Source organism: Salvia splendens, chromosome 12, assembly GCF_004379255.2.
Source record: "Salvia splendens isolate huo1 chromosome 12, SspV2, whole genome shotgun sequence".
In the NCBI taxonomy this organism is placed as follows: domain Eukaryota; kingdom Viridiplantae; phylum Streptophyta; class Magnoliopsida; order Lamiales; family Lamiaceae; genus Salvia; species Salvia splendens.
In genome coordinates, this window is record NC_056043.1 from 3,505,844 (window position 1) to 3,519,961 (window position 14,118).

Consider the following 14,118-nt stretch of genomic DNA (forward strand, 5'->3'; position numbering starts at 1 on the left):
CTGGGAGCGCATCGTTGATCGCTACAATGAGGCGAAGCCGCCAAGCGCCTACAAGCGCCATAGGGAGCAGCTCCACAAGCACTGGGATCAGGTGAAGAAGCAAGTCAACTTGTTCTCGGCGGAGTACGAGAAGTGCTTGAGGGAGCAGGGCAGCAGCGAGAGTTTGAGTGATGTGCGCGATATAGCGCTTGCGTCGTACATTTCATTGTACGGCGAATTCAAGCATTACGACGCCTGACAACTCTTGAAGGACAAGCAGAAGTTCCAAGGATGGATTCTGCCCTCGACTGCGGCAAAGAGGACGAAGAACACCGCCGTCGGCGATTACACGAGCAGCGAAAGCGGCGCATATCCGGTGGACCTCAACCGGACGATGTACGAGGATGAGAGTTCCGGCACACCGGAGTCCTCCCGGCGCCCCATTGGCAGCAAGGATGCCAAGAACAAGGGCAATGCGAAGGACATGCCTACCACGACCCCGGCCCCGACTTCAGCTGCGGGACATGCCTACGCGGAGTTTGTGGCGGCCGCCAACCGGAGGACGTTGTTGGACACACACCACGCCCTCATGTAGTGCGATGACCCGGCCAAAGCCGAATACCTCAAGTGGATGATCGATGATCTGCGCCGCAAGCTGGGAAGGATGTAGGATTTGCCTTTTTTATTTCCAACTCTTGTAAATTTTTAAGTAATGTATGATTTGCCTTTTTTTGATTGGTGAATTTGTGATTTTTTTAATGTGGGAAGTCCGTCGAGATGTCCTTGGGGATGTCCGCCACTGTGCAGTGGGATGTCCGTATGACGTGGCATCCGCAGTGGGAAGTTCGTATAATGTGGCAGGAGGTGTTTTTAAGATGTCCGCGGGGATGTCCCTCGGGACATCCATACCACTGCTGATGCCCTAAGATATCTCACTTGTTTCTGTGTTTCTTAAGTTATTATTTACACCTATAATTATGTTTCGTGGGTCTTGGCAATGGACTGACTTCCCTGGAATAAACTTGCATAAGGAATCACAAAGAATTTATTGTTTCGTATGCCTTTCCATTTACTAAAGTTTTGTTGTCTTGTGGTTAAAAACTCGTGACAATGAAGATATCACTAATATTTTGCTTCGCTTCCATTGGGTGCATGAGCCCGTCTTTTGATGGAAGTCCTACGATGGATTGGGTTTATAATATTTAAGCGCTGACGCCTATCCAATATAGCCTATTACTCCATCCACCAAATAAAAAATTTATTTGGTTCTCACTACTTTTAATAAATTTTCTATTTAGTTTTTATTGGTTTCAATAGACCTAATATTTCACTAACTTTATCTTACTCACATTTTATTAAAACTAATATATAAAAGTAAAACTCATATTCCACTAATCTTTATCCTCAACTTTCTAGTACATTTTTTAAAATCCGTGTCGAATCAAAACTCACCTTATATTGGTAGACGGAGAGAATACTATTTTCACCCAAGGTCTTGAAATAAATTGTAAAATACTCTATCCGTCCCATTAAAATTAATCGTTTCCGAAAATGAAAATAACAAACACTCTCTCTACCCTTTACCCATCTTACTTTATTCTCTATTCGTTAGCTTACAACACAAAACTACATAAAATGTGTCAAAAAGCAAATGTTTTATAATCAATGGGAAGGAGAGTATTATTGAATATATCAGAAAGTATTAAATATACACCCCAACCTTTTCAGATACGGAGATTAAATATACTGCTAGTAGGAGTAATAAATAAAATAAATTGTACTACTCCATTTATTTCCTTATTTGAGATAATACAAATTTATATGATAAATAAAAATAAGAAAGATAAAAAGTAAAAATAAGAGAGACAAAACACAAAGTTAATCACTCTGTTTAATTTAAACTAGTATTCACACCCGTGCTATGCACGGGGCATATAATTTTTAACTAATGAATATAAATTTTAATGAAATACATAAACTAAGAATTAAAAACAATATAAAGATTCACAAAAACATAAATGTGATTATAAATAAAACATTTATAATAAATGAAGAATGTACTCATCAACTATAAATGAAATATTTCATATACTTCCATCAATTTTATACAATATTAACTTATAATATAAGTGGAGTAAAATAAATCACAGTGATAAGATGTATGACTAATGATCAAAGAGTATGAGTTAGTTAGATTAAGATACACAAATAAAGAACATATTATTTGAGTAGAGAATAAAGGAAAAAATTAGAAAACACCAACAAACCAACCAATAGTTCATAAGTTTTGAAAAACTTCTTTGTAAACAACATTAATAGTAGCATCGCTTCTATTATCATCTTCATCTCCACAAACTAAAAACTTGAGACCTCCACGACTCTTAACTCTAGATATAACAACATACAACTGTCCATGACTGAAGACTTGTTTTCGTAAAAATAATCCAACTGTCCCAATATTCTACAAAAGAAAAAAAGTGAGTTTTAACAAAATATAAATTTTTCAAAAATAAGAACTCCTTACAGGTGAATTCAACAATAAAAGCATCCAATCTCAATATTTAATTTTTTCAACATTTCAAAATAAAATACCTCCATTTTGATTTACAATAGACGAACAAACGATACTATCATTCACAATACACGAATTAGGCTGATCAAGTACGCCATCACTCGTAGCTATTGAACTTTGAACGGATACACCAACATTAGCTACGCAAAAATGTAATAAAATTAGTAAGTTAGAATATTGCACAATATGATTCAAGATATAATTCAATATTAACACCCGTGCTATGCACGATCAGGTGATTTTAATTAATGAATACAAATTTTAAATAATTCAACAGAAATAATAACTAATATCGTTACGTACACTTTTGCAAAAAAATGCATTTCTCTTATCCTACTCTAAGTGAAGCATTTCCTATTCGGCACATAATTTTATACTGTATTTTTATTTTGTTAATTAAGTGGAGAATAAATAAAATAAAATAAAGGACAAAATGGAAATAATGATATTTTCATCTCAGAAAATGTTTTAATTAGAATAAACATATTAAAAAGATAAATGTGTGCTTATAGTGGGATAAAGAGAGTTTATAGTAATATTACACTTTATTATATATATAGAAAATGTATCAAGAATTTAAGCATATACGCGGTAATGTTAACAAAATAATTCATATTTTTAGTCTATCTCTGAAAAAGTGTGAACTTTCTAAATTCGGAAACTTCTTTTTCTTAAAATTATGTATTATTTTTACGTGAATACAACAAATAAAAAATTGAGTATTATAAATAAAACCATCACCATGAACCAAAAAATAGCCATGCATCATAAAAAATTGAGTATTATAAATAAAACCATCACCATGAGTATTATAAATAAAACCATAACCATGAACCAAAAAATAGTTACACATATAAACGTAAGTTGCGTAACATAACAAATAAATATTAAAAAAAACTACTAATACAAATTAATTTTGATACATTTATAAATGTAGGATCCGTTAGCTTTAATGATTATTAAGAAACTTATTTAAATAGGAGTATTGAATTTGGGCCCATCTCTAAATTCAGCCCACTCCCAAAGTTAAGCCCACTCGAATCTCAGCCTTACCACCTGCATTCCGGCGAGCTCAGCACCAACCGCCACCAAATCGAACAGAAATTCCAAAATCCCTAAATTATGAAACCGGACATCAGATATTGGTGTTTCCTACTGCAACCCTAGCGGCGCACACACACCGCCGATTACAATCTCCTCCACCGCCACCAATGACTCCCTCCTCCACCACCACGAAACACGCCTTCTCCGACACCACCATGAGATTTGGAATTATATTTTCTACTCAGTAAACTGATTTTTAGCCTCTAACGGAAAGTTTCTATTTAATTGCAATTTGCAGGATGCATTTGACTTGTGGGAATTACACAATGCTAATCCAAATTACAATGAGAATCAGTGGCAAGTAACTAATTCAATTTCACTTACCTTAGCATAAAGTAGATTAAGTGTTTCACTATTATTATATCAGATTCAATTTATAATCAGTAGTATTGGATTTGATTGTGAAGCAAAATACCTTCAGAAATTAATCAGTAGTATTAGATTTGATTGTGAAGCAAAATACCCCCATAAAATAACATTAAGACATAGAAAAGATTGAGAGGTATTGTTTTAAACAGCTAGAAATTTACTATGTTCGAAGTAAATTCCATGTATACATTAATATTCACTGATTGGGCCTTCTGTCTACATTAATATCTCGTTTATTGTAGTCTGCAGTATTTAAAGGACACTCTTTGATAGGAATATCAAAAGGAATAAATGAAACCCTAGAGAGATAGCAGCCGCCTCTATCATTGAAGGAAATAGAGAGAGAAATAAAACTTGCTCTCTCAATAAAGGAGAAGGAGAAAAACACAGATCTGGAGCAGCAGACTCTCACATTGGACGAAAAGGAGAGAGACACAAATGTGGTGACTGCTGGTGTCTAAACAATGATTACAAAAGAGCACAGGTGTGGTCCAGGTATGAACACCTAGGGAACTCTAGCATGAAACAAACCGTAGGAAGAGAGGAATTATAGAAAAGGTAATAGTAGATATTTATTCAGCTTCCTCAAATATAATTCTGCCCAAATCAAACCCTAATGAAATAACTCAAACCCTAATGAAATATTAGCAGCCTTTCACTATGCAGGAAAAAGGAAAAGCATACCTGACATGTCAAACTTTGGGGGGGGGCTCAAAACTATTCTATTTCATCATCACATAACGGAATAGGCATCATTTCATTTTCTTTTAATACATCAAAACTAAATGACTCTCAGTTATAGTTTTTGCATCTTTTCAGAATATAGCTAGAATATGCTTCTTTTAACTACATATACTTCAATATTAAACACATAATACTACATCTTGCAATTACCACACTACAACTAAAATTTCTTTTCTTAATCTTCCATTCAGATAGAATCAGTAGCAAGGTACTACTTCAATCACTTTCCTGATCATATAGTAGATTAGGTATTCAATCCAATTAGCAAATAACATTAACACTTAGAAAAGATTGAGAGGTTGTATTTTTTGAAACTGCCAAAAATTTCACAATAGTTCGAAATAAATTTCATGTGCTAATCATTATAGTGACATTATAATCTTTCATTTACTAATTGCTTAATGCTTTGCAGGTAATATTACTGAATTTAATGGTTTTCTACATTTTTCCATTTTATTTAAATAAATGACTTACACGGATTACTAATATATGTTGCATTTTTAATCAGGGACAAATGGATCAATATCAGCTTTGGAAATATGGGAAAAATATATTGGTAAGAGAATAGTATAAAATTACTACAACCTATGTTGATCCTACAAAAAGGGCTGTAATCTATCCATCTCTCTCTATAGATATCTCTCTCTGTATCTCGGTCTCTCTCTCTATCTATCTCTCTCTGTAGCTCGATCTCTCTCTCTCCATAGTTACATTATAATCTTTCATATACTAATTTTTAATGCTTTGCAGGTAATATTACTTCCTTTAACGGTGTTTCTCCATTTTTCCATTTTTATTTAAAGAAATGACTTACATGGATTACTAATATATGCTGCATTTATTATCAGGGACAAATGGATCAATATATTGGTAATAGAATAGTAATAAATTATTACAAATAATGAGTACCCTACACAAAAGGGTTGTAGTAGTCTATCCCCCTCTCTCTATATCTCGGTCTCTCTCTCTATCCATCTCTCTGTGTAGCTCGGTCTCTCACTCTCCATAGTTACAAAACCTATGCAATCCTCAGACAAATAGGCTGCAACCTACAACTCATTCTCAACATCTAAACATGAAAATATAAATAAGAGGAATATTTACAACCTTCTGTCCAAAGAAATTAGTTAAAAACTATATTTTTCAAATGACCAAAAGGGTAAATTAATTAGCTTTGTATTTTCCCGCCAAAAAGGGCAAAACAGTCTTTTCACTGAACTGTCACTTTAGATTAGTATAGATAATTAAAGACGATGTTAATATGCTGAGTTTTCTGTGCCGCGCATACATGCACCACCCATCTTCTTCCATCCATAAAATCAGCAACATTTTCCGTCGATACAATTCTCCGCCACCGCCGTAATGCCGATCACTCCAAAGTCCCTTCTCAACCTCCCCCGCCTCCTACTCTCATCCACTCCCTCCAATCCCTGCTTCTACCTCACCCTATGTTCCCTCTCCCACTCCCTCATCTCCCGCGTCGCCGCCCTCCGATTCGACCGCGGCGATGTCGAGGGGGCGGCGCGGGCCCAGGCTTTGGCCCGTATCTTAGGGTCATGTGGCCTGCGATTGAACATTTATGCTTGGAACATCAGGCGCGATTTCATGAAGGACGTCGCTCGTGAATTAGCTGGCGTAGCATTCGATTTGAATCAGCTGTTAGTGGCTTTTGGCGAGTTGCGTGGGGCTCGCTCCAACACGAAGATCATCGCCTGGGCTGGTGGAGTTTCCAACTCGATCTTCACTCGTCTGCTCAATGTTTTCCATCGATCTGTATGTTTATCCCTTCATTTTTTTCCATTGCAATTACACTATTTATACAAAATGTCTATATTAGTACGCATAGTTTCAACTTTGCACATTCATATCACTGCAAGTGTACAAAATGTTTCATTTTCATTCCGTTAAATGTATTTAGATAAGGTCAACTTTTTGCCCACATGAGTGTTTCAATATTGTTTTATGCTGGTACAAAAGGTTTCGACATTGTACTTTCATGTCTTGTACATCACGTAGGTAAAATGTTAACCGACGTTTAGATATACATGATGAAATGTGTTAAATTGAAAGTGCGACTGAGACTTTTTGTACTAATATGAAACATTTTGTATAGAAGGAGTGATTACACTTGCAGTGTAGATAAAATTGATGAATGAATATGCTTGATTTGGGCTTGGCTTGTGATGATCAATGTAGTCTATTGGCTGTATAAAAGAGAACCTTTTTTTAATTTTTATTGGTTTGCTAATGTTTCTCTTTGGTATTCGGTTCATTAGGCAAGATAATAGTGAGATATTGTCTAGAATTAAATTAGTTATATGGATAAAAGCGAGATGATTAATCATGAGATAGAATCTAATCTTAGCATTGTGGAGATGGGCCATGATGCATAGTCAAAGGCGAAAACCAACAGGAGATAGACTAGTTATGACATTTAATCACAACTAATCATGACAACCGAATAGCCACTTGATGAATAATCTGAAACATGAATAGAATTTCATTTTTCCAACTAGTGTTCTAGAATATGAGTTCAATTTACCATTTTGATGATCATGATGTTGGGTGGTTATTGCAGGGGCCTTTGCGGGATATAGTGCTGAGCCTTCAGAAAGAAGTAGTGGATGGTGATCTACTTAGGGACTGCATTGAGTTGGGCTCTAATGACCTTAACAATTTGATACAATGCATCAAGGACATTGCATCCGTGTTCATCCCTACTGCTGCTCCCGAGAATGAGATGCTTTGAGGATGACTGTTTTTACAAGACCAGTAGCTATAGTTTTGCTGACAATGGAGAAGAAAGTTCAGTCTTCGGTGGCTGTTTTGCCTTTGCTTTTGAAGTACTATGTTTCTACTGGTGAAGGGTGTTTTTTTTAAGAATGCAATGTTTTCCCTTTTATGGCTTTTGCCTGTCAAGGCTGGATGACAAGTTTTGCCAAATTGAAGTGCGTTTTCATTGAACTAATGACTTGTAAACTATTATGATGTTTTTCTTGTAGCACCAGTTTGTTGTTGATGTACCTTAATTGAAATAGAGCTTGTCTAAGGATCTATGAATCACCATAGATTTTGCTATTTGGGATGTCTTTTGTCACGCCCGCATTTTCTAAGGATAGAAAACATGGTTGATCGCGACTAGGGGAGGATTAAAGAAGCGGGGAAGAAAGGGGAAAAACAACACAACTCGACCATAGCTCGAAACAAATGGGAATAGCTCGAATAAAATCAGAGTATCATTTCAACAATCAACAACTCCAAATGAAAATATCTCAACGATACACGAACTCAAGAGAAAGACAACTACCTAGCGGAAGCATTTGAGAGAAGGAATATGCCATGTGTGAAGACATGGCACATTCTAGACACTTAAATTTCTTCAATGGTCTTGCTCAACACCCACCGCACCCGTCACGCTCAACCTGCAAATTTTTAAAAAGAAATGCAGGGCTGAGTACTTGATGCACTAAGTGGACTCATGCCGAAAACATTTTATAAAAAGTATTTATCATGCCACCATTGAGTGACCTTGAGGTTTTAACTTTAGAAATCGCCCAAGACACTAAAATCATTTCCATTGTAAAATTCGGTTGATCAACCATTTTCCCATAGCTATCTACCATATCTGATCCATTGATGACAAAGAATGTGGCCACATTCCAAGTCACTAGACCGGCCGACCCAAAAGACGGCTCACGATCTCCATAGGTGTACACTAGCCTGAATAGGGACTCACTCCCTAGACAGACCCGAATTCGATTATCCATTGATGGCAAAAGCCACATCAGATAGGTTCCATAGAATAAAACAAAACACGGCATGACAAATATTCATATCATTTTCACATAAAAATATACTTTGGCCATTGCCCTTATTTAAAAAGAAAGCCCACCTCGCTTGCTTATACCACACAATCACGACTTTACGCAACCTTTTACTCTTGGTACCCTCGTACATGCAACAACCCTTGTCAATATCACCACACAATCAGGTTTTCCATTATTACAATTATCATGCATGTCCTATCGTTTCTTTCATCGTTTTCTTAGATTGCCCATTCCCGAACGTTCATCAACATAAGGAAAAACATGTCATAATACTTCTCAACGTGTTACACATAATCATGCCATAGGATACCTTCTTAAATCATACATGCATCATATAATTCATTAAAACTTAGCAACAAGTGATATTTTCACCTAACAACAAAACTGGCAGAATTGCGCGGTTGGTTTGTAAAAATCATTTAAAATTCATCCGGTCTCCGTTGGGGATGAAACTTTTCCAAAATACAGTAGACACATAAAATATCATTCAATTAAAATTTCACATCAAAATAATCTTTTTAGGTCGGTCAAATCGAAAACGTAACTCCCTGGTCGAGAAAAACAATTTCTGGCAGAACTGCGCAGTCAACTTCAAAAATTCACCAAAAATACATCTTTCGTCCAAATAGGTTGAAATTCACACACCACACAGAAGACACCTTAAGGTTTACTCAGAAAAAAGAATCGTATAAAAAGGAGTTCGTTTGGTCGGTCAAACATGCGTCGGAACCTACTGTCCGAATACTACAGATTTCATGCTCCAAAATTAGAGTTATCCTAAATGAATGCAAGGAAATCAATGCTGGAAATTGATCGGTGATTACCTTCTTAGGCGGCAGAAAACTCTCTTCTCCAACTCGGTTCTTTCTCTAAATTTTAGTTCCTGATTTTTCTTGGTATTGAATTTATGTGTAGAAAGATCATGGGATTGATTGGATATATATATATATATATATATATAGGCAAAACTGATAGATATTGATGGATTTGGTGGTTGGAGAGATTTTAGGGAGTATAGATATGGGGAAATTGTTTGGTGATATGGTTTAGAGAAATATATTTGACCAAGTCAACTAGGAAAAGATTTAATTAGATTAATTAGTTTTTTTTCGAGGTGTTACATCTTTCCATGATACTAAGTTTGTTATCTTGTGGTTATGAAGATTTGCTCCACATGTTCATTGGTGAAAACTTGTGACAATGAAGATATTGCTAGCTAGCATAAACTTGCTCCATTATTTTTCTACTCTTAGTAACTCAGATGATTTTGGAGTATTCTATGTTATTCTAATAAAGAAATCTTTTAGTAGTTTCTTAACTGTTCCTCATGATGTTAGTAAAGATATGGATTATAGGTTCACATAAAGACGCATTAGTAAAGATATGGATTATAGAACTCTTTTCGCAGTCCAGATGAAGGAGAAGTTGCCAGAAGAAGGATCAAGCATGACGAAAGCTCTCGTTTGAATCCCGACTGTGCTTACCAGCTGCCCATATCGCTAAGAGCCCGGGCCTGTTTGTTGAGACTTGGCAACGTCGGCTATGGATCAAAGTCGTGGGTAGAAGTCATATCCAATCCAAGTGTGGTGTTTTCTTCAACTGCCTAATTAATTCAGACAGAGGCACAAGTGTACTAATAAATGCCATTGATTATGGCATAATACATTAATTAATTTGTTTCTAGATAGATTTCTCCATGTAAAAGTGAATCTTGAAATATTGGCTGGTCTTCTGAATGTTAGTGTAATACTCATTTCACTTTCATAGTATTTTCCAGAATTTTCTAAACTTTATTGTTAAAAAAAGCAATATAAAGTATCTAATGAAGTAATATCTCTCTCATGGAGTATAACGCTAAGCACCCCATTAATTTTTCATTTGTGGTACTGTTCAATAACATGTATGAATTGGTCTCAAAATTAAATGTAGTTAGTTGCACTTCACCTAACTATACACTTTTGAGCTCAGCATCTGATATCCTTCTGTAATTGCACTTATTTTCTTCACAAACTCGTTTTCTATTACGTGTATATAGATGTGTAGTTATAACCCAAGTCACATCATCGATTTATTGAAGATATTCTCCTGATCTCCAATTTAAATTTGGTAATTGTCAATCATCCATTAATTTCCCTACAGACATTACTGCACTTAGAACCTGTCGGCTAATCCAAATAGCTCGCTAATTTTGAAAGGTTGGAAGTAAAAATTTCTAGCCTGATAAAACATATGCATGATTAGTCCACACTCGAATAATCCGTAATCGGAATATGACGGACTCAGAAACCCAATTAGTTGGATCTAAGTGTAATTATTGCTTATTTCCGTCTTATTAGAGCAACTGATTTATTTTCAATAATGACTTCAATAAATATGAATAACTACAAATGTAAAGTAAAATAAAATTAACAGTCCAATTTATTAATATAATAAAATAATAACGAAAAAGTTTACAATAACTCAATATTTATCAATTGTCATTCTTATTCAGTGACGTACTATATATTTTAAATTTATACTACTTGATAGTATTTGCATTTATGCTTACCATATTATTAATATCTTTTAATATCGTGTATATTTATATGTACTCCATAAACGTAGGGATCCTTAGGAATAAAAGATACATGAAATAATTTTAATATTTAGTTTTTAGGTCTGTTAGCTTGCTGAATGTTTAAGGTTATTAGTGATAATTTCTAATATAATAAAATGTAAATCCGATTAACTCACAATCTGAATAAATTGACCCAATAAATTTCCCTCAAAACGTTTTACATATTTGCACTTCAATTTTCTTACCACCAATCCAATTCTCTCTAGTATTTGGATAAAAAGAAGTTTGGAAAATAAAAATGCATTGTCATGGAAATGTAGAACCGGTCAGAGTTGATTTTTTGCTAACTGTCACACATAATATCCGCGTGAAATCAATGCACCTATCTAACCCCCATTTCCATATGCATGAGCATGATAGCTAACTAGTAAACCTAAGTCAACTTTCAACATTTCACAATCTTATTTTCTCCTACCTACTATATATATACACCTCGATGCCTTTATTTCCTCATCCAACCTTGCATTAGTACTCTCTTTACATCCATTAATTACTCTCTAGTCTCTACATATATAATGGGAAGTACGGTTGAGAGATGGTTGGTGTTTAGCGTGGTCGCGGCCATGGCCTTGGCCTTGGCCGTGACCGCGGAGCCCCAAGTTCCTTGTTACTTCATATTTGGCGACTCATTGGTCGACAACGGAAACAACAACAACATTCAATCCTTGGCCAAGGCCAACTACTTACCCTACGGCATTGATTTCCCCGCCGGCCCCACCGGCCGATTCTCCAACGGCAAAACTACCGTAGATGTCATTGGTAAGCAAATATCATCATGTAACTACTTAATTAAACCTCTTAATTAATTATATTACTTAATCAAACTTCTAATTACTTAATTTTGTTTCATTTTTACAGCTGAGCTGCTAGGGTTTGATGACTACATTCCACCTTACGCCACCGCTCGAGGCCAGCAGATACTGAGGGGAGTGAATTACGCCTCTGCTGCCGCCGGAATCCGACAAGAAACCGGCCAGCAACTAGTAGCCACCTATCCATATCTTGTACTTAACATCATCAAGATTTCGTTGACTAAAACAGAGTGGTTTTTTCTTTTCTTGAATAATAGGGGGCTCGGATTGACTTCACCGGCCAAATAAACAACTACAAGAACACGGTGTCGCAGGTGGTCGACATACTCGGCGATGAGGACTCGGCCGCGAGTTACCTGAGCAAGTGTATCTATTCCGTCGGTGTAGGCAGCAATGACTACCTCAACAACTACTTCATGCCTCAGTATTATAGCACCAGCCGCCAGTATTCGCCGGAGCAGTACGCCGAAGTACTCATCCGACAGTACACCGAGCAATTAAGGGTATTCTTCTCCCCATTCACTGTCATAATTTGTATGTTTGGTTATATATGATAGATAGTTCATTGGTTCCAAACCAACATGAACTTCTAGTAAGGTATCAGTGTGAATTGTTGACTATAAGCTGAAACTTTGACTAATCAACTAATATAACCGGTCCAAAATAGAAAAATAATTGACTCAACAGTATGTCTAAATATGAAAATTTGGTTCAGTTTAATAAAGGGATGGTCCAATACGATCAGAAAAAAAAGGCCAACCCTCCAATATTATTTGAATTTGGTGGATGGTATTGGTAATGAGAAATTAAGTGAATGTATTGGCAAATAAAATAAATAAATATCTATAGTGGTGTAGACAAAAAACTGGAACTACTATTTCTTACTATTGACGTACTACTATTATTTTCTTACTATTGATTTACTACTTTTATTCAATATGGTCTGAATCTGAATATCCAATTATATGATCTGATCATCTATATATAAGCATGCTTCTTTGGTATTGGTATTGGTATTGGTATGTTGCAAGTAATCGAGGAGTGATCGGGACCTTCTTATAGTTTTTCAGCGATTCATTTCGAGATCATTTTGTTATAGATCTAACATCAACATCAAAGATGATATCTGGTCACGTACATGTTTGAACTGAATTCAAGCCCCCTACCACCGATGCATATGGAATTCTTTTTATTCATTATGCTCTAGGATATCGCATTTTATTGAACTTGTTTCCCTTCTGAAGCTATAGATCCTCACCAATTGATTTTAAGTTGGAACCTCACGAACTTCTATAAACATAAATTTTTTTCGGGTGCAGATGTTGTACAACTTCGGAGCCAGAAAGTTCGTTCTGATCGGAGTAGGCCAGATCGGGTGCAGCCCGAACGCGCTGGCACAGAACAGCCCGGACGGGAGGACATGCGTGGCGAGGATCAACAACGCGAACCAGATATTCAACAGCAGGCTGAGAGGCCTAGTCGATGAGTTCAACGGCAACACCCCCGACGCGAGGTTCATCTACGTGGACGCCTACGGCGTTTTCCAGGACCTGATCGACAGCCCCTCGGATTTCGGGTTTACGGTGACGAACGCCGGGTGCTGCGGGGTGGGGAGGAACAACGGGCAGATAACGTGCCTGCCGCTGCAGCCGTCGTGCCAGAACAGAGACGAGCACTTGTTTTGGGACGCGTTTCATCCGACCGAAGCTGCGAATGTTGTGGTCGGGAGAAGAGCGTATCGGGCTGAGAGGGCGTCGGATGCTCATCCCTTTGATATTAGCCGCTTGGCTCAGCTCTAATAAGTGATACCATACCACACATCAAAGGATACAAATGTCTAATGTGTGTTAATTTATATAAATATATTGGTAATTACTCTCTCGAAATGTAATTTTGTATGGTTTATGTTTCTATTTTGTGTTATGATTCTAGTCATATACCGCTTCCCATAAAATTTATCGCTTATTTCCATTTCTGTTCATTCCACAAAGTTTGTCACATTTTATTTTTATCATTTTTAGTACTTCTAGACTCAGGTTCCATTACCTAATTTTCACTCGCATTTCATTTTATTATATAATTAATACAGGGTTG

The 14,118-nt window shown here is 36.3% G+C and overlaps 2 protein-coding genes across 3 annotated transcripts; both read left to right on the forward strand.

Moving 5' to 3' along the window:
* The first annotated feature begins 4,280 nt into the window (after positions 1–4,280).
* LOC121758155 lies at positions 4,281–7,803 on the forward strand. Of its 2 annotated transcripts, none has more exons than XM_042153589.1 (3): positions 4,281–4,519; positions 5,277–6,541; positions 7,347–7,803. In XM_042153589.1, exons 2-3 carry the CDS (start codon positions 6,131–6,133, stop codon positions 7,515–7,517), a joined length of 582 nt encoding a protein of 193 aa, XP_042009523.1. In that variant the 5' UTR covers positions 4,281–4,519; positions 5,277–6,130; the 3' UTR covers positions 7,518–7,803. The 2 variants fall into 2 exon arrangements, with proteins under 2 accessions (XP_042009523.1, XP_042009524.1); XM_042153590.1 differs by lacking the exon at positions 4,281–4,519 and having other exon boundaries at positions 5,304–5,324; positions 5,519–6,541.
* Positions 7,804–11,655: 3,852 nt separating this feature from the next.
* On the forward strand, positions 11,656–13,978 carry LOC121758215 (GDSL esterase/lipase At5g45670-like). Its single transcript, XM_042153635.1, has 4 exons — positions 11,656–11,971; positions 12,071–12,195; positions 12,282–12,527; positions 13,344–13,978. The coding sequence occupies exons 1-4, from the start codon at positions 11,728–11,730 to the stop codon at positions 13,821–13,823; spliced, it is 1,095 nt and encodes a 364-aa protein (XP_042009569.1). The 5' UTR covers positions 11,656–11,727; the 3' UTR covers positions 13,824–13,978.
* The last annotated feature ends 140 nt before the right edge of the window (positions 13,979–14,118 follow it).

Bases quoted from the DNA above. Each gene is read 5' to 3' on its own strand.
- LOC121758155 (XM_042153589.1), top strand. From the start codon at position 6,131: ATGCCGATCACTCCAAAGTCCCTTCTCAACCTCCCCCGCCTCCTACTC. The intron at 6,542-7,346 runs GTATGTTTATCC...TGGTTATTGCAG, and splicing joins TCAATGTTTTCCATCGATCT to GGGCCTTTGCGGGATATAGT.
- LOC121758215 (XM_042153635.1), top strand. From the start codon at position 11,728: ATGGGAAGTACGGTTGAGAGATGGTTGGTGTTTAGCGTGGTCGCGGCC. The intron at 12,196-12,281 runs GTAGCCACCTAT...CTTGAATAATAG, and splicing joins AAGAAACCGGCCAGCAACTA to GGGGCTCGGATTGACTTCAC. The intron at 12,528-13,343 runs GTATTCTTCTCC...TTTCGGGTGCAG, and splicing joins AGTACACCGAGCAATTAAGG to ATGTTGTACAACTTCGGAGC.